At 56.8% G+C, this 19,383-nt stretch overlaps 1 protein-coding gene across 5 annotated transcripts in view; it reads left to right on the top strand.

Moving 5' to 3' along the window:
• Positions 1-17,944, top strand: part of NOS1 (nitric oxide synthase 1) — a 77,067-nt gene extending 59,123 nt beyond the window's left edge. For 4 of the 5 annotated variants that reach the window (XM_088064829.1, XM_088064831.1, XM_088064830.1 and 1 more), the window contains exons 15-29: positions 219-323; positions 661-719; positions 3,249-3,365; positions 3,545-3,719; positions 3,911-4,049; positions 4,708-4,786; positions 5,206-5,399; positions 5,881-6,050; positions 6,253-6,463; positions 7,159-7,246; positions 7,488-7,609; positions 7,759-7,907; positions 8,625-8,819; positions 9,542-9,660; positions 10,927-17,944. In XM_088064829.1, coding sequence (XP_087920955.1) covers positions 219-323; positions 661-719; positions 3,249-3,365; positions 3,545-3,719; positions 3,911-4,049; positions 4,708-4,786; positions 5,206-5,399; positions 5,881-6,050; positions 6,253-6,463; positions 7,159-7,246; positions 7,488-7,609; positions 7,759-7,907; positions 8,625-8,819; positions 9,542-9,660; positions 10,927-10,942 — 1,938 coding nt within the window. In that variant the 3' untranslated portion in view covers positions 10,943-17,944. Of the gene's footprint in view, positions 1-218; positions 324-660; positions 720-3,248; positions 3,366-3,544; positions 3,720-3,910; positions 4,050-4,707; positions 4,787-5,205; positions 5,400-5,880; positions 6,051-6,252; positions 6,464-7,158; positions 7,247-7,487; positions 7,610-7,758; positions 7,908-8,624; positions 8,820-9,541; positions 9,665-10,926 lie in introns of those variants that run through there. The other variant, XM_088064833.1, reaches the window with a different exon arrangement.
• The last annotated feature ends 1,439 nt before the right edge of the window (positions 17,945-19,383 follow it).

Here is a 19,383-nt window from a genome sequence, read left to right as displayed (position 1 = left end):
GAGCCTGTGGGTCTGGGTTGGAGTCTGCACAGGGATTTCTCCAGCTGATTTCCTGCAGCCCCTGTGGGGCAGCTCCAGGGCTGCCCGTGTCCCTCCAGGCTCCCGTTCCCATCCTCCCCCTGCAGAGATCTCAGCAGGGATGTGCTGCTCCCATGCCCAGGGGCACCGGGGCCAGCCCAGGCGGCTCCCACCCCTCTGCAACCCCTCTGTGCCCCCAGGTGATGTCCATGGACGAGTACGACGTCGTGCACCTGGAGCACGAAACCATGGTCCTGGTGGTCACCAGCACCTTCGGCAACGGGGACCCCCCCGAGAACGGAGAGGTAGGACAGCAGGGAGGGGTGGCTGCAGCAGGGGACAGCAGTGGGACAGGGCCAGGAACGTCCTCTGTTGGCTCAGGCTGAGCTGGAGTGACCCGAAACAGGTCCAGGTGCTGGAGCTGCCTCCAGCCTGCTCTGGAGCTGGGATATCTCCCGGTTCCTGCCATGAGCAGCCCCTGATCCATTGTTAGATCCATCCTGGGTGATCACCCCCGGTGTCACACAGAGGGTGACGGTGCCCTGGCTCGGGAGCCAGGAGCCACAGCCCAGGCTGTGCTCAGGCCTTGGTTTCCTGCAAAACCTGGCAAAAGTGATGGCCTTTTTTATTCTTTTCCTGTAGAAATTTGGCTGTGCGTTAATGGAGATGAAGAATCCCAACTCCAACCTGGAGGAGAGGAAGTAAGAGCGCCCCAACCCCCGCCCCTTCCCCTCCCAATCCAAACCCCAGCATGCAGGACAGGCTCCCTGCCTTCATCCTCTCACAAGGGAGTGGGAAATCCTCAGGCAGATCTCACATTTACAAACATCCAGGAACGGGAGCTGCCTGGAGACCCTGGGAATGGAGAGGGTGGAGGAAGGAAGGACAAAAGCACGGAGTCAGGGGTGCCTGTGGACCCCAGCTTGTAATTCCCTGGGATGACACCTTAAAACTTCTCTCTTCATCTTAAAGAGGCAGGAATCTATTAAAAAAAAAACCCCAATCAAACAGATAAAAGTAGGAATTTCCCCAAAATCATCGATTCTGAGAGCCAGGGCCTGTCCAGGAGGCACCAAAATAGTAAAAGCTGGAGGTAGAAGGGAGTTCCCAGCCTTGCAGATGTAGGTGGGGGAGGGATTGAGAACCAGATTTAGCTCCATGCATGGTGTGAAAAGATTTCTAGGGAAAATAGGAGCTGTGATAATCCTGTGATGTTTGTAACCGGTACCTTGGAGACAGAATCTGGGATTGTAGAAAATCCCCTTTCAGGGAAAAATGAGCTTTGAGCATCTCCGTGCACATCCCAGGGGCTGGGAAAGGAGGGCAGTGAGAATAATCATTTGGGGCCTCTTCTTATTTTAGCTCTGAGGAATAAAACATTTCCCTGAAGTGGGGCACTGCTCTGCTCTGGAATGTCTCCTGAGCTAACGACTGGCACAGGGCTGCTCCTTAATTAAGGATGGATCAGCCCTGGCCGGGGATGCAGGGCAGTTCCAGGGCTTGGAGCGGTGTCACTGGGGCTGTGGGAGGTGACAAACGTGGCAGGGCCCAGTCTGTCCAGAGACAGCCCCGAGGTTCTCTCCTGGCTGTGCAGCTGAGGGCTCCCTGCAGGACATCCCTGCCCAGCTGAAATCCCATTTGGATCCCAATGGCCTCGTGCCTTAATGGGGACAGCGACAGAAGCGGGCGTGCAGGCTGCCCTGGAGGGGCTGGGGTGGAGAAGGAGCATTCCACACGTGGTTCTCACCCCAAGGATCTTCTCCTTGGCTGCAGAGTTGCTGCCCATGGTCAGTCAGGCAGATCTAAAAGCCTCTGAGCTCAGTGCTTGCTGTCCCAAACACCTCCAAGGGCTGGTGGGGGTTCCTTAGAGCCAGGCAGGGACACCTCCCACTGTCCCAGGCTGCTCCAAGCCCCAGTGTCCAGCCTGGCCTTGGGCACTGCCAGGGATCCAGGGGCAGCCCCAGCTGCTCTGGGCAAACTGGTTTTGGGATTGTCCCAACCAATATCCAGGACCTTGCTAAGATCAAGCACAGAAAAAAACCTTTGGCAATGAGAAAAGGAGACCTGGAGGAGACTGTCAGGGGAAGAGGGACAGTGTCAGCCTGCTAAAAGAGAGCTGGAGAGAACAGTTCCTGTCCCTGCACCACATGGAGTGCCCCAGGGAATGCTGAGACCCCTCAGGGCAGGGTGGTCTCTCTAGTGTCCCCCCAGTGTCACGGGGTCCTGTCAGGGCTCTGTGGCCACAGCTCTCTGCCCACAGCCCTGGGGCTGTGCTGGGGTTGATGTTTGGCTCCTCATGCTTTACAGCAAAGGTTTTCCAGGCTTTTTCTGCAGCATTCCTAAACCATTCCTGCTCCAAGGCTGCTGTTCAAATGCAGCCCATCCCTCAGCAGCCACCCTCCACCATCTCATTCCAGCTGCTGTCCCAGCCTTGGGCCCAGCACCCACCCGGGGAATTTGGGCTTTGTGTCCGTCTAATCCAGAGGGTTGTGCCGCCCTGAGCAGAGTCTGGGATTGCAGAAAATCCCCCCCACTGGAAGATGAGCTCTGAGCATGTGGGGCTGGGATAACCCAGGGCCAGCAGAGTGGGCTGGGGCAGGAGGAGGAGCAGGGGAGGCCTGGGGAGAGGCTGAGGAGCAGCGGGGGCACCGGGGGCTCTGTGACCTGGGGGCTGAGCGCTCCGCGTGCCGTGACTCATGCACACACCACTGCTCACTGCTCTGCCTGTAAATTTAGAAACTCTTGTGTGGAGCAATTTTGGGAGATGGTTCAATTCAGAAATACTTCTGCTGTTGTCAGATTTTTTATTTTTTTTTTTCCCCCTCTGCTCCCCTTCCCCCTCCTCATCCCTTCTTCTCTCACTCTTTTTTTTTTTTCATTTCCCACTTCCTATGAATGAAACAACCCTCAGAATATCTCTTCAGACACACAGCCGACCTTGTGTGCTGCCAGGGAAGGACAGGTGAAGCCAGAGGTCCTGGCAGCTCTGCGTCACTGTGGACGATGTGGGAGGTGACAAGGACCTGGTGGAGCATTCCTGCTCCAGCTGGGGGATGCTCGGGGGTCTCTGGGAGCGCTTCCCTCTGCTCTTCCCACAGTGCCTGCCCATGGAACTGTGAGCCCTGAGCTCTGCCTTGGTGTCCCCACCGCCGGGTCCCCTCTGGGCACGGAGGGAGGGGGAGCCAGCGGGGAGAGCCCGGGGTAACCCTGGGTGCTGTCGCTGTTCACAGGAGCTACAAGGTCAGGTTCAACAGCGTCTCCTCCTACTCGGACGCGCGGAAATCCTCCAGTGATGGCCCCGACTCCAGGGACAACTTCGAGAGCACGGGGCCCCTGGCAAACGTCAGGTAAAGGGGACAGGGCAGGGGGACAGAGCAGGAGCTGGTGCTGCACAGATCCCGTCACTCCCACCGCTCCCTGAGGCATTTTGGGATGTGCAGACCCCTCCAGGCTGCTGTGGGATGTGGTGGGACAGGAGGGGACGTGCCAGTGCCAGAGCAGCCACGGCTGGGCCGTGTTTCCCCAGGTTCTCCGTCTTCGGGCTGGGCTCCCGTGCTTACCCCCATTTCTGCGCCTTCGCCCGCGCCGTGGACACGCTCCTGGAGGAGCTGGGGGGAGAGAGGATCCTCCGCATGGGAGAAGGGGATGAGCTCTGTGGCCAGGAGGAATCCTTCAGGACCTGGGCCAAGAAGGTCTTCAAGGTAACCTGGGGCTGGAGCAGCAGCGGGGAGAAGGACAGAGGTCCCCAGAGGTCTGGGAAGGAGAGCACCACACGATGTGCCCACGGCCACCGAGCCAGCCCTGCACTGCTGGGGGCTCCTTCTCCACCTGGCTTGGGCTTTGGGGGTGGGCTGGGCTCGGGGGGTGCCTGAGGGCCTGCTGCGTGCTGCAGGCAGCGTGTGACGTGTTCTGCGTGGGGGACGACGTCAACATCGAGAAAGCCAACAACTCCCTCATCAGCAACGACCGCAGCTGGAAGAGGAGCAAGTTCCGCCTGACCTACGTGGCCGAGGCCCCGGAGCTCACACAAGGTACAGACGGGCTCACCTGGATGGAGAGGACACCGGCCCAAAGGGGCCAAACCCCCATTTTTGTCTCTGTTGAATTCCCAGCGTTTCAGCCCTGCCTTTCTGCCCCATCCCATGCCCAAGGAGCAGCCCCAGGCCCCTCTGGCCGGTCCCTGTCTGTGTCTGTAACAGAGATGTTCGGACACGATCTGCTCTCCCTCCTCCTGACCCCGTTTTTTGAAGCGAGGAGCTGGAAACTTGGGATCTTTCCAAGCTTGTTTTGTCCAGTGCCGCTCCACCAAGCGCTGCGGAGCAAAGGCAGGCCCGGCCCACGGACACCTGGCCCCTCAGCACGGCTCCTGCAGCGCAGGATCTGCCGCACCGGCCCCGCTCTTCCCAACCCCAGGCGCTCTCCTGCCAGCCAGGTGGCACCGGCAGCGAGAGGAGGCCGTGGGCAGAGCGAGGGCACAGCCCTCGGTCTCATGGAGGTGCTTTTGGAGCCTTCCTCTGTCGCTAAAACCCGTGCTTGTTTCACCCCTGGGGTTTCTGATCCCTCGGGCTCGCAGGAGGGAGGTCAAACCCCCGTGGTCAGCTCTGCTCTGAAGGGCTGAACCCACAGCGATCCCCCAGAAGCCTTGGCCATGCTCTGCTGAATCCCTTCCCCGACTCTTTTCCTCCTCAGGACTGTACAGCATCCACAAAAAACGCGTCTACGCGGCGCGGCTCCTCACGCGCCAGAACCTGCAGAGCCCCAAGTCCAGGTAGGAGACGCCGCGGTGCCGGGAGCTGAGGGCAGCACCTGGGGCACCCAAAGCAGTGCCAGAAACAGCCCTTGGAATGCCCATGGAATCCAGCTTTGTGCAAAGCACCACTGGAAGCCAGTGGAGGGTGCTCCTGACCTCCCCACGGTGAAATTGCTGCCGGTGCCTCCCTCAGCCCACGGGATGGGGAGCTGGCCGGGGTGGCAGCAAAGGGAGGATAAAATTGCTGAGCAAGAGGTTAAATTGGTTTTCCCCTTTTAAAAAAGCCTCTGAGGATGAGTCAGGGTGTGCTGCAGTGTCCCTTCTCCCTGCTGTGACCTTGGAGGTGCCGCCAGCAGCTCCTGAGGCCGGGGCTCAGCGGCTCCCTGAAGGATTCCCCAAAACACTTTTTCCTGCTTCTCCTCCTCCTCCTCCTGCAGCCGCCTGACGATTTTCCTGCGCCTGCACACCAACGGGCACCAGGAGCTCCAGTACCTGCCCGGGGACCACCTGGGGGTGTTCCCAGGGAACCACGAGGACTTGGTCAATGCCCTCATAGACAGGCTCGAGGATGCCCCTCCGACCAACCAGCTGGTGAAGGTGGAGCTGCTGGAGGAGAGGAGCACGGCTCTAGGTAACCAGGGAGTGCAGGTGGCCTCTCTCCTGCTTTCCCAGCTCCTGAGGTTCTTGTAGCTCCTCAGGGAGGTGGGTGGCTCCAGGAAAATTATTTTCATCTCCCTGCTGTGTTTGCCTGGATTGGGAGCACCTCCTTCATCCCTGCTCTGCCCAGAGCCATTGCTGGTCTGCACCTGGGATGTGGAGCAAGGGTTTGAAGGGTGGGAAGACATTTCCTTATTCCATGGAAAAACTAAAGGTGTTTATATTCCCTTGGAAAGGGGAGTGTCTAGGACTGGGAATAAGAGCTAAGGGATCTTGAGGGGCCATCCCCACGCTGTATTTCAGGGATAAGTCTGATTCCCCACTGCCATGCACGGTGTAACTGGAGATGGAAAACCAGAATCCAGTGTCTCAGAGGGGGATGAAAACCAGGATTTGCCCATCTTGGCTCTGCTGCTCAGCTGATCCTGGGCTTGTGCTGGATTCCCTCCTGGCAGGTGTCATCAGTAACTGGACAGACGAGAACCGTGTCCCACCCTGCACCATCTTCCAGGCCTTCAAGTACTACCTGGACATCACCACCCCTCCCAGCCCGCTGCTGCTGCAGCAGTTCGCTCTGCTGGCCACCAGTGACAAGGAGAAGAAACGTCTGCAGGTCCTCAGCAAGGTAAAGAGCCCAAACCCCGGGTTCTGCAAGGCCCTGGTGACAGTCACAGCCCAGCCAGGACATTTTCATCCCACACTGTGCTTAGGCTGAGGGTGCCTTCGCTGCCACCCACTCCAGCTTTGCCACACACCTCCTGGGATATCACTTGAGGCCCCTGGAAGAGGCGGATCCTGCAGCTCTCTCCTCCCTCCCCCTTTCCCAGGGCTTGCAGGAGTACGAGGAGTGGAAGTGGTCCAAGAACCCCACGATCGTGGAGGTGCTGGAGGAGTTCCCTTCGGTGCAGATGCCCTCCACGCTGCTGCTCACCCAGCTGCCCCTCCTGCAGCCTCGCTACTACTCCATCAGCTCGTCCCCGGAGATGTACCCGGGAGAGGTCCACCTCACCGTGGCTGTGGTGTCCTACCGCACCCGAGGTACCGCGCCGGGCACGGGGCTCTGGGGAGAAGCAGCAGCACAGGGGCAGCCCCACCAAATCTGGGGCAGGGAGGTGTTCCTTGAAAGCCTTCCTGCCTCCTGCAAGAGTAGATTCCCCCAAACCACGGCACTGCTGTCCCCATGCCATGGAGTGACGCAGAGATGACGCTTCTGGGGCAGCTCCAAGCTCCGTGTAGGATTGTGTGCCCACCCCAAAATCCACGTTCCCAGCAGCCAAACTTCTGCAGCAGAGCCAGCATTGGTGTGTCCCAGCATGGTGGTGGTGCAGATAAACACAGCCCTGGTGCTCTGCAGCACACAGGGAGCACAGTGGAGCTGCCATGGAGGGTTTGTGTCTGGGAGCATCACGGTACTGCTCCTGCCAAAAAGCTCCAAATGAGAACTGGGTGCTCCCTAAGGATTGTGGAGGTGCAGCCATGCCAGGTCTGGGTAGCTCCACAGAGGGATTCCAAACTCTGCCATGTTCATGGAGAATGGGTGCTGAGATATGAAATGTCATATGAAATATGTCATATAAAATATGAAATATGTCATATGAAATATGAAATATGAAATATGAAAGGGGGGTGCTCATGCAGGATGTAGCAGGGAGGGTTTTAGGAAAGAAAACAGAGTCGTTGGGTGATGTGTCACATCCAGACCTCCCTCCTTCCCTCCCTCCCCCAATTCCCAGATGGAGAGGGACCGATCCACCACGGAGTCTGCTCCTCGTGGCTCAGTCGGATCCAGACAGACGAGGTGGTGCCGTGCTTTGTGCGAGGGTGAGTGACCCACACAAGGCCAGGGCTGAGGAGGAGGGGTGAGCTCGCAGGCTGAGCTCTCTGCCCTCGAGTGTTGTGAGCAAATGGTTCCCCTCGGAGAGAAATCCTGCACAAAAACCTCACACCCCCGGGTTTTTACCTCATCTTCTACCCCTCCCTCTCCGGGAGGTGTCTCAGTGGGCAGAGAGGAGGGAGGGAACACCCCCGTGCTTGTTTTGAGCTGGATCTTTGATGTGTGCAGTGCCCCCGGGTTCCACCTGCCCCAGGACCCCCAGGTGCCCTGCATCCTCATCGGGCCCGGCACCGGCATCGCCCCTTTCCGGAGCTTCTGGCAGCAGCGGCTCTTTGACATCCAGCACAAAGGTGGGGCCGTCCTCCTCCTCAGCTCCAGCTTTTGGGAAGCCTGGCTCGGGATGGGGGTCCCACCCTGCCGGGGGTGTCCCTGCTGCTGGTCTGGAGGGAGCTGGCTGGTGGGCAGCGGTGGCTGAGGGCTGTCCCCACGCTGTCCCCAGGGCTGAAGCCGTGCCCCATGGTGCTGGTGTTCGGCTGCCGGCAGTCCAGGATCGACCACATCTACAAGGAGGAGACGCTCTTTGCCAAAACCCAAGGGGTGTTCAGAGAGCTGTACACGGCCTATTCCCGGGAACCGGACAAACCAAAGGTGGGCACGCCCCGGGAACGCGCTGGGTCCTCGGCCAGGGGGCACTCAGGAGAAGGATTGTCCCTTCCCAGTGGCCACCAGCCCCAGGGTGTGTCCCCATGGGGAAGGGGAAGGGAGAGGGGAAGGAGAAGGAGAAGGAGAAGGAGAAGGAGAAGGAGAAGGAGAAGGAGAAGGAGAAGGAGAGAAGGAGAAGGGGAGAAGGAGAAGGGGAGAAGGAGAAGGAGAAGGAGAAGGAGAAGGAGAAGGAAAAGGAAAAGGAAAAGGAAAAGGAAAAGGAGAAGGAGAAGGAGAAGGAGAAGGAGAAGGAGAAGGAGAAGGAGAAGGAGAAGGAGAAGGAGAAGGAGAAGGAAAAGGAAAAGGAAAAGGAAAAGGAAAAGGAAAAGGAAAAGGAAAAGGAAAAGGAAAAGGAAAAGGAAAAGGAAAAGGAAAAGGAAAAGGAAAAGGAAAAGGAAAAGGAAAAGGAAAAGATGTCACCCAGTGGGGTGGCCCAGAGCCAGTGCAAATTCCTCCTGGCACCTGAGCAGGCCTGGCAGTGACAGACGTGGTGCAGGTGTGCCCATGCAAGAGCAGAGCGATGCTCTGCTGCTGTCCCTGTCTCTGTTTTGTGACTGTGGGTGCTGCAAGGCGCAGCTGCGTCCCCCAAAGAGGGGGCCCAGGGCAGGCCAGGGCCGAGAACCCGGCGTTAATCCCAGCCCCCTCCTCCTCCTGGTCCCTCAGAAATACGTGCAGGACGTGTTGCAGGAGCAGCTGGCCCAGACCGTGTTCAAAGCACTGAAGGAGCAGGGAGGCCACATCTACGTCTGCGGGGATGTCACCATGGCCGGGGACGTGCTCAAGACGGTGCAGCGCATCGTGAGGCAGCAGGGCCAGCTGTCGGCCGAGGAGGCAGGAGCCTTCCTCAGCAAGCTGCGGGTGAGTGGTGCCACCTCTGTGTGTGTGTGTGTGTGTGTGTGTGTGTGTGTGTGTGTGTGTGCCACCACTCCTGCCACGGGCACTGCACCTGCTGCCCGCCCAGGTGACGGCACCGCGGGGGCCGTGCCCTGGGAGGCTCGGGAGGGTGACATTCCAAAGGTTTCTGTGTGTGAGGAGCTCACCTGGCTCCTGTGAGGAGCGTGCCCAGCTCCGGTGCCAGCGCTTTTGGGCACCCCTGGCAGGGCTTGTTCGCCCTGCAAAGTCTCTCCATCAGAAATTGAGATTTTTGGGGCATTTTGTGGGTCCCCGATGCAAATCTCTCTGTCTGCGAGCCCCATGCCAGACACGAGGATGCAGCTGAAGCTTCAGTGAGCTCAGTTTGGGACACAGGCCCACGGATGGATGCTGGAACAGCTCTGCTTCCCCGCAGGAGGATAACTCAGCATGATCCCCATGGGATTTCCCCTTCAGAACCTTGTCCCCAGCTCCATCCAGGCCCCAGGGCAGCCCAGAGCCTCTGGCTGCCCACAGAGGGGGGCTCTAACGCCTGGAGCAGCCCCAGAGTGCCACCTTGGGAAGGTCATTCCAGCCCTCTGTCCCACTCGGGACAGACCCCAAACCCTGCCCTGTGCGTTTGGTGCCTCCCCACCACGCAGGATTTCACCGGGGCTGACACCAAGCTGTTCCAAACCCCACCTTTCCCCTGCCACCCTCTGTGCCAGGATGACAGCCGGTACCACGAGGATATTTTTGGAGTCACCCTGCGCACGTACGAGGTGACAAACCGCCTTAGATCCGAGTCCATCGCCTTCATCGAGGAGAGCAAAAAAGACACGGATGAGTGAGTCCACACGTTTGTTTTAACCCCTGCAGTCACCTCGTGGGCTGGGGGATGGGAAAGGGAAGGATGGGAAAGGAAGGATGGGAAAGGATGGGAAAGGATGGGAAAGGAAGGATGGGAAAGGACGGGAAAGGATGGGAAAGGATGGGAAAGGAAGGATGGGAAAGGATGGGAAAGGAAGGATGGGAAAGGATGGGAAAGGAAGGATGGGAAAGGATGGGAAAGAAAGGATGGGAAAGGAAGGATGGGAAAGGAAGGATGGGAAAGGATGGGAAAGGAAGGATGGGAAAGGACGGGAAAGGATGGGAAAGGATGGGAAAGGAAGGATGGGAAAGGATGGGAAAGGATGGATGGGAAAGGAAGGGTGGGAAAGGATGGGAAAGGAAGGATGGGAAAGGATGGGAAAGGATGGGAAAGGATGGGAAAGGAAGGATGGGAAAGGATGGGAAAGGAAGGGAAAGAAAGGGGATGGGAAAGGACGGGAAAGGATGGGAAAGGAAGCTTTTCTTTTGTGCACACCTTAAAGCAAAGGCTGAGGAAGGCACTGGATTTTTGCTCTGGAAGCCTGGCAGTGCCTCTGGAATAGCTGTCACCTCTCTAGGATAAATTCCCCCCAGTTTCCCAATTTGTTGCACTGATGTGCTCAGACCTGACAATCCCATCCAAAGGAAAATGGTCCAGGCTGGAAAAGCCCACAGGAAGGGGTGACTCTCCCCAGCTGCAGGGGAGCCTGGCTGGCTCCAGGTGTTCATCTCTCCGTGCCCCTTCAGGAAAGATCCAGAGATTTTTCTCCCTGCTGTTGCAAAAGCAACCAGAAGTTTAAAAAAAAAAAAAAAAAAAAAAGTCTTGACATTTTCCGTGTTTGTTTCTGCTCTACCAAGTCCTGCCATTTGCTCAGCTTGGTCATGGTGGGATTTTCCCTGGCTGAGCAGAAGGATTATTTAGGATAAAAGCTGGGCAGCTGCATGGATCTTGCTCCTTGTGCTGGCCCTTGGTAGCTTGGGGTGAAACCCCTTCCCTGTGTAGTGCCTGGTGTGGTTTTTCCCCACATCCCTGAGGACTGGTAGGAATTTTTTCCCCCAAGGAATCACATTCTCTGGGGTCTGGGCTCTATCAGAGTGCCTCAGTTTCCCACCTGTGGATAGGGATAAAGGTCACCTTCCTGCCCACCTGCCCCAGCTCTGAAAACTCCTGCCCAGCACATGGAACATCCAGGTCGGGATGATCCCGGTGCTCCTCACTGCCTTTCTCCCCTTTCCCTTGCAGGGTTTTCTGCTCCTAACCGGACCCTTCGCCCCCAGGGGAGGCCAAACCAGTCCCAGCACCTGCTGCCCCCTCCAGCTGGAGGGCACTGGGTTTTGTATTTCACGGACACGGTGGCTCCTTTTCCACGGGGAACTGCCCATGGAAAGCGCTCTGTCTCTCGTCCTATTGTTGTGTCCTGATGATGATGATGATAATTACTTTCATTTCCTTTTCTTCCCCCTTCTCTTGATCTTGTCCTGTGGCCATTTCTTTTTACCTCCTTCCCCTTCCCTGGATTTCCCCACTGGAGTTTGATGGCTTTATAACCTGCAGTGGCTCTTTTCAGAATTTCACATTTCCCCTCCTTCCCGTGAGGGCGTTTTGCAGCTGCATGAAATCACCACCTTTGTGATCATTTTTGGGTGTTTCTGGGCCTGAGCAGAGGTGGCAGGGGCTGGGCAGTGGCGAGGTCTTGTTGCTTGTCCAGAGCTGGGGGGTTGTTCCTGCCAGGCTCCCTCTTTCCCCTGATCCTGGCTGAATCCTTGTGTTTTCATGGCTTTGGACAAACCCGGGCACGTGCCCGAGGCTGGGTGCAGGTGATGTGCAATTCCATCCAATTCCCATGAATTTGATTCATCCCCAGGCAGCCTGGGCACAGCTCTGTGATTTCTGATCTGACTTTTGTGTCACGATTTCTCCCAAACGGGCCCTGCGCTTTGTCCCTCTTTTCCTGCTCTCTTCTCCCGCTCCCTGAGCCTCTCCTTTTGCTCCATCCCGACTTTTTCCGGCATGGGAGTTCTCCCACCAGCTCTGAACACACAGGCTGATGAGCAGCCCAAGGAAAAGCTGCAGTGATTTCTCCAGAGGGTTTTACAGGGAATGCTGGACCTGCAGCCGCGGTGCCGGCGGGACACGCGGAGGGTCCGGCTGCACCCAGAGCTCTGCGGGCTCCCACCCTCTCCCAGGTGAGCCTGGAAAGCCTCGAGGACGGGACAGAAGCAGCTCCCAGCTGCCAGAGGCACCCCTTGGGAACAAAGGCAGCACTCGGAGGGGGACGGAGGCTCCGGGTTTTTGGTGAGGATGTGCCAGCAGAGGAATCATGAAATCCCAGAGCCGCCAGCTCTTAGCTCATCTCACGAGCGCTTCTGGGATGGCAGAGCCCAGCTCTTTCCACATTTTGAGGAGCAGAAAGTGCCACCCTGGAGCCACCTGCCTGCCAAGAGAGACACGTGTGGCGTTCTGGGGGTGAGGCAGGCCCCTCTCGTCATCTGAGAAGAGATGTCTCAGCCAGGACATCTCGTGTGAGAAGGGAGGTGAGATCCAAAGGTGCTGGGCTCTGACACGCTCACACCTCGGCCCTGCTGCCAGAACCTGGCCCCAAAAAGCAATTTGTTAACACAGCCACAGAGAGGTTGGAGAAAACAGAAAGCCTCTAACAGAGAAAAGCTGTCTGCAAGGGAAAGCAAGCCTGACCTTGTGCGTCCTTCCTCCTGCTGCACCCTGAAGAGTCACAGCATATTCGGAATTGGAATTGAGTTGGACGAGGGTCGAGCCAGACTCCTCTGGGGTGAACAGCCCTTCCAGAGACTGATCCTCGGCGGTTTTAGCACCAGGCTCTGCCCAGCTGAGCCAAGCCCGGGTTTGTCCTCCCTCACTGCATCACAGGGACAGCAGGACATGGCTGCAGCTCTTGCTGGAGGCAGGGATCCAGGGTTGGCATCTTCAGGTGGCAGCTGCTGATCCTCCCCTCCTGCCCTGCTCGGATCCTGGCTGGAGCCAGCCAGAACTGCTGGCGGCACAGGGATCGTCCTGGAGCTCTCACGGGGCTAAGAACACCTGCCCTGAGCTAAAGGCAGCACAGAAAGAGCTGCAGGAGGTTTGCTGCTCTCCCAGCCCAGGGAACAAGCCCCACTGGCTCCCCTGTCCCAGGCTCTGCTGTTACTCCCACCCTCAGCCAGGATCTCCTGCCCTCTCCTGCCACGTCTCCATGGGCTGTGACACCTTCTGCAGCTTCCCTGCATCCCCGAAGCATCTCCAACACAAAATCCAGGAGCAAAAGGGCTCCAGGCACCGGGAGAATTCGAGATCCAGGTCTGCTGGTGCCGGCTGAGCATCCAACACGGGATAAAACGAATAAATGCTGCCACAGTGTGGCCAGAGCTGAGCAGGGCTGGGGACACACGGCCAGCTGTGTGCCACTGCCCGGGGCCACGGAGAGCACGCAGGGAAGGGCAGCCCAGCCCTGCGGGTTGTGCCCCAGCAAACCCACAACCCCAGTGGGATGGGGGAGCCGGGTCCCTTGGCTTGGGATGTGGGAATTTGGGAGAGGCCCTGGCTGGGAGAAAACTCCCTGCCTCCAGAGCTGGGAACACGCAGCGAGCCTGGCCTGGACCCCCATCCTGTGGCTGCAGGGACAAAGCTAAAATCAGAAAGAAAATCAGACTCATCCTCTTCTTCTGGGAAATTCTGGCTCCAGCTTTGCGCTCTGGTCCTCCTTTAGATGAAGGGGCGATGCAACCTGACGGGAGAAGGAGGAGGAAGAGGAGGTAATGCCCAAAGAAACATCTCTTTGTCCTCTTCCCCGCTCACAGCGTGGTGCTGCCAGGTTCTCCCCTCCTGTCCTGCCTGCTCTGCTGTTCCACCTCCCACCTGGAGCCCTGGTTGGGTTATCTCGCTTGTTGTGTACCCCAAAGCTCGCCACCTCCGTGTCCCCTGAGCCACCTCTGTGTCCCCTGAGCCCCCTCCATGTCCCCTGAGCCCCCTCTGTGTCCCCTGAGCCACCTCTGTGTCCCCTGAGCCCCCTCTGTGTCCCCTGAGCCACCTCTGTGTCCCCTGAGCCACCTCTGTGTCCCCTGAGCCCCCTCTGTGTCCCCTGAGCCACCTCTGTGTCCCCTGAGCCCCCTCTGTGTCCCCTGAGCCCGCTCCGTGTCCCCTGAGCCCCCCGAGCCCCCAGGGGAAGCAGCAGGGAAGCCCAGCCCTCCCTCCCGTGGGTCTGCAGAGGCTCTGGGCCAGGCAAACACTTCCCTGCCGACCCCTTGGCAAGGGAAATGCTGCTTTAAGGCTCTTGCCTGGACCTGGAGCAGAAATCCCCTCGCTGCCGTGAAGGTCCATGAAGTGAAGGATCCCCAGGGCTCGGAGCTGCCGCAGCCTGAGCAGGACCGCTGGCTCCTCACAAGCTGCACCGCTGGGAATTCTGATTCACTCTTTGCTGTTGAGTCAGCCTCAGACGTCTGAACTGCTCCCCTTCATCCCCTCCACCTGCAGGGGCTTCGCACTCCCCTCCAGCTTCATTTTCTCCCGTAGCAAATGGGGAAGGAAACTTGTGGATGTGTTTTCTTATTCCCGAAATGCGGCCTCTGCTCGTCTCGCTGCGGCACTGCTGAGTGCAGCCACAAAATCCGTGCCACAAGCACAGAGCGAGGTGGGCTCAGCGCCCTGGGCTGCTGTGGGGTCACACACAGAGGGGTTTGGGCCTTTGGGTCATAAATCTGTCCCCTCTGTCCCAGCCCTCCTGCGCTGACCCAGCCTGGCCAGCGTCCCAGCCGCTCTCCTGAGGATCTCCACCACCCCAGCTTTCAGCAGCTCTGCTCCTTCTCACCCTCCAGCTGTTAAAGAGACTCTTCTCTGAGCAGCTTTGATTTTCAAGGCACTACAAAGAGGGTTTTTTTGGCAAAGATTTCACTTCCTAGGCCTTTCGAGCGTCTGCAGAGAGTCATTAGATGGATTTGAAAAGCCAGGGGGAAAGGTTCCGTGTTTTCCCAACCTGCTGTGACCACCAGAAGGGAAAAACCATTCAGTGCACAGGCACCCAGCGCTGTGCTGTTGGTGATTTCTGAGGTTTGGACTGCCTGGGAGTTTGTTGTTCTTCTGTTTATGAGAGACAGCAGCAGAACAATGAGACATCTGCCACCAGGAGTGGCCTCACAGAGCTGTCACCTCCTCACCGTGGCCTGAGCTGCTGCTTGGGAAGAGCTGAGCCAGTCCCACCCAGAGTGGCCAGAGGATGGGACGCGGCTCCCTCAGTGCCTGTGTGTCCCCAGGGGGAGCAGGGACTGTGTCCCCTCTCTGAGCACGGGGATCTGCTGTGCGTGTGCCAGGAGTGTCCTGGGCCGGGATCCCCGGCCCTGCAGGAGAGGATTGGGAACAGACGGGACAAAGCCCCGTGTCCTGCCTGTGGCTGCTCCCGTTCCTCTCGCCCCATCCCAGCTGCTTCCCAGGCTCCCTCTGCCTCTTCCCTCTGGAGATGCCTCCCTCCCGAGCCCTGCCTGCCCAGCCGGGAGCGCAGGAGCTGGGCTGGGCACGGACTCACAGTGCCTTGTGCTGGCAACGGAGCACGGCACCGCTCCTGAGGAAATTCCCTCTGGGATAACCGGGAGCACACTCAGCAACATCTCCCCGAGGTGGAGCTTCCACAGGGGGATGGAGGTGGGGAGAGGTCACAGTGTGGCTGCAAACTGGGGCTGTGAGCTCCCCCCCGTCCCAGAGACCCCCTTCTGATTAAACCGTGCTGGGAGAGCTCGTGTTTGTGACTCTCACCAAGCCCAAAGCTGCTGCCTCCTGACTTCTGACCACTGAAGCCATTCCTTTGCCCTCTGGGGGCTCCCACCAATTTTTTGGAAGGATAATTTTATGCTCAGAACTAAATTCTGTCCCTGCTTTCACCAGGGACTAGTTCTGGGCTTCAGAATTGCTCTGATAACTCTGCAATTGCGTTGATAGCTCCAGAGGGGAGCACAGTCCCTCCACAGAACAGATGGAGACGCATTTTCAGGACCGTTCAACTTTGCTGTAACTCCGTCTTTGTTACAGCAATTCCTTCCGCTGTAATAGAGAGAGCAAAATTCCGCCTTGAAAACCTGTAATCCTGAACTCGGATAAATTTAACCCAGAATCCAAATCCTCCCAGATCCAAAATGCCTTCCACACCTGCTGGCTTCAGCGGCACTGGGGATTTTGGCGGCTTGCACAGCAGCAGCAGCAGCAAATTCCGAATATTTTTGCGTGTGCCAGTCCGCGCTTGCACGTGCCTGCGATGCATGGCTCCGGCAATCCCTGGGAAATCTCCCCTTTCCCAGGAAAATCCCAGCTCCAGCTTCCTCCACGTGGCCATGTGTGTTCAGCAGGGACTCAGGGCAGAGGGAGAAAGTTGCTGCTTTAAAGCACTCGGTTCCAGAGGTGAAGCAGGATTTAGGAGAGGTCAAAAGCAGCTTGGTTTAGCAGAGGGAAACTCGTGGGATATCCAAGCATTGCCACGCAGAGCCACCTTTATTTTTGTTTGTTTTTCCTGCTGGGAAAAGGAAGGAGGCTGGCAATTCCTGGCCTCCACCCCTGCAGATGTTTGGCTGTGATGGAAATCTGAGCCCTGGAATCACAGGGAGGTTGTGAGCTCAGAGCTCACTGCCAGGGCTGCTGCTCTCCTGGACTCATCCACGTCCTACCCAGCCAGATTTTGGGGAGGGAAGGAGGGAGGAAGCGCCTCAAAGTGAGCAAATCAAACCTTTGGAGCCTGGCCCTGAGAATTCCTGGTTTATCAGGAGCCTACAGGCTAAAGTTTATTCCTCATTCCCGTGGTGAGGAATTGGGAAAGACTCTTGTATCCCGAGCTTTCAGAGCTGTTCTGGAGCTGTGGAAAAGCAGGAACGCAGCACTGGGATGCAGGGCAGCTCCTGCCCAGCTCTCTGCAGGGCTGGTGCAGAAATCTGTGAGGGAAGAGCACCAGGAAAAGTATTTTCCATCCAGGGGCATCCTTAATACCTGGAAAATTAAAAGGTTAAATACTGGAAAAGTTGATCTAAGAGAGGAACTAATTCAGGGCTTCTTTTTGTTGCTTTGTTCTCGTGTGTTGGTTTTGGGGTGGGGAAAGCAAACAGAGAGCAAACAGCCAGTGTATCCAATCTGGATTAAATCAAGCTTTTTGTTCCTACAATAACTGCCAGCAGAGATTTCAAAAATTTATCAAGGGCAACAAAACAGCCTTAATTAACTGAGACATTAATGCTCCTTGCTTCTGAGCCTGCTTTTCTGCTCTCCTCTCTGTGTGATCGTGGCATGGAATCCTGTCTTAACAAAAGCCACTTCCCAGTAGCCCACAGGATGTCCAGGAACAGGAGATGGGGTTGGAGAATCTCCCTGCCAGTGCAAAAATCCCTGCTTTGCTAAAATCCTCACAATTCCCAAGGTTGAATTCCCATGCTCTGCTGCCTCGAAATGCCTTTAAAAACCCCGGGCTGTGTGTGCTTTGTGAGCAGTCTGCAGCTTTTCCAGAGTGCACACACGATTCCCCAGGCAGAGGATGAGCGGAGCAGGATGACTTTCAGCCGGGACTTATCGCTTTTTAGATTGCACCGAGTTAAAAACACGACTTCTGCCAGCTGCCCGGGGAATTTGATATTCAGTGCCAATTAATTTTTGTAATAGGAGCAGGGATTTATCCCCTCGGCTCCCCCAGGCACCTTCAGTCTCAGACTCAAAGGTTGGGTCGGAGCCTTTAATTTTCCGGTGGCCTTTTCCCGGAGAGCAGCGGTGAGGACGGGGACTGGGCTGGGGAAGGTGGCAGCTTTGGGGCAGGGAACTCCCAAATTTCCCACTGTAAAACCTTCAGATGTGGGTAAATCCTGCTGGGCTGGCCAAGCCCTGGCTGCTCCCTGCTCCTCGCTGCCCTCACAGCCTCGTGTCACTGTGCCTTCATTCGCTCGAGGAAACGATGCCAAGAGCCGAGCCTGGCACTCTCGCTTTGCATCCCATCCAGCAGCTGTGTTGGGGCAGGGGCAGCTCCCTCTGGAGCCGTTCCTTGTGTGCTCCCAGGGTAGGATTGTGCCGAGGACGCAGGGGTGGGGTGAGCCCGAGCTGTGTGTGATCCTACCAGTGCTTTAAGCAGCCAGAAACGTGGTTCTTCCCCTACCTCCGAGCTCTCGATGCTGCTAAAATCTCCGCCATCCGTCCCCCCGTGCTCCAGCCCCTCTCTCAGACTGACTCTGGCTCTGTTTGCAAGGTATCCACGTCGTTCTGAAGCATGCACCTCTCTCTGTATAGTCCCAATCTTCTGATTTTATGGAATACTTATGCCTGTTTGCATTACGGTCAGAATAAAAAAGTGAACTGGAAGCTGGCAGTTCTCGTCTCCTCTCTGGGTTCGAGGTCTCCGGCGGTGCCGTGGCCTCGCTGTGCTCTGGCACCCGAATCCCAGGGTGCCAGAAACAGCAGTGACAACCAGCAGCACCTTTCACCTGCCAGACACACGCTGTGCCCTGGGAGCTGGCCTGAGTCACGGCATTCCGTGGATCCCGTGGTTTTATCCCGCGTCCTCGGGGAAATGTCACAGCCCAGCCAGGAGGGAGGGAGGTGTGCGGTGCAGGGGGAGTTTTGGAGCCTTGGGAAGACAGCAAGAGCGTTCCAGGTGGGAGCTGAGAGGCCTGGAAACGGCAGGAAGAGGCCAGGGGAATGAAGCAGAAATATGGACATGGCTTTTCCAATGGGAAATAGAAGGGGGCTGATTAAAAAAGAGGGATTTTTGACACGGGCAGGGAATGGCTCCCAGTGCCAGAGGGCAGGGTTGGGTGGGATACTGGGAAGGAATTGTTCCCTTTAGGTATTGATACACACTAAATCTCCTTTTAGATACTTTTACACATTGATAGGTTCCCTCTGTGCACCCCCTTTAGGTATTGATACATCTGATAAGGCCCCCTTTGGGCTCCCTCTTTCAGATATTGATACACATCGATGAGATCCCCTTTTGGCAACTCTTCTTCGATATTGATTGCCTTTGGGCAGCCCCTTGTTGATATTTATAGCTACCAACAAAGTCCCCTCTATGCAGCCCTTTAGATATTGATCCCATTGATTGGTCCCCTCTATGCAGCCCATATTAGATATTGATCCCATTGATTGGTCCCCTCTGGACAGCCCATATTAGATATTGATCCCATTGATTGGTCCCCTCTGGACAGCCCATATCAGATATTGATCCCATTGATTGGTCCCCTCTGGACAGCCCATATTAGATATTGATCCCATTGATTGGTCCCCTCTATGCAGCCCATATTAGATATTGATCCCATTGATTGGTCCCCTCTATGCAGCCCATATTAGATATTGATCCCATTGATTGGTCCCCTCTATGCAGCCCATATTAGATATTGATCCCATTGATTGGTCCCCTCTGGACAGCCCATATCAGATATTGATCCCATTGATTGGTCCCCCTGGACAGCCCATATTAGATATTGATCCCATTGATTGGTCCCCTCTATGCAGCCCATATTAGATATTGATCCCATTGATTGGTCCCCCCTGGACAGCCCATATCAGATATTGATACCCACTATGAGATCCTCCTTTTGGCACCCCTTTCTGATATTGATACACATTGACAGATCCCTTTTTGGTCCCTCTTTTCTGATATTGATACACATTGATGAGGCCCCTTTCAGCACTCCATTTCCAATATTGATCACATTGATGAAGTTCCTTTTCAGC

This window comes from Pseudopodoces humilis, chromosome 20 (assembly GCF_049639895.1).
Source record: "Pseudopodoces humilis isolate 2021_Gansu_Grassland_sample_001 chromosome 20, ASM4963989v1, whole genome shotgun sequence".
Lineage (NCBI taxonomy): Eukaryota > Metazoa > Chordata > Aves > Passeriformes > Paridae > Pseudopodoces > Pseudopodoces humilis.
The sequence above is the reverse complement of the archived record's forward strand: the minus strand, read 5'-3'. Positions and strand labels throughout refer to the sequence as shown.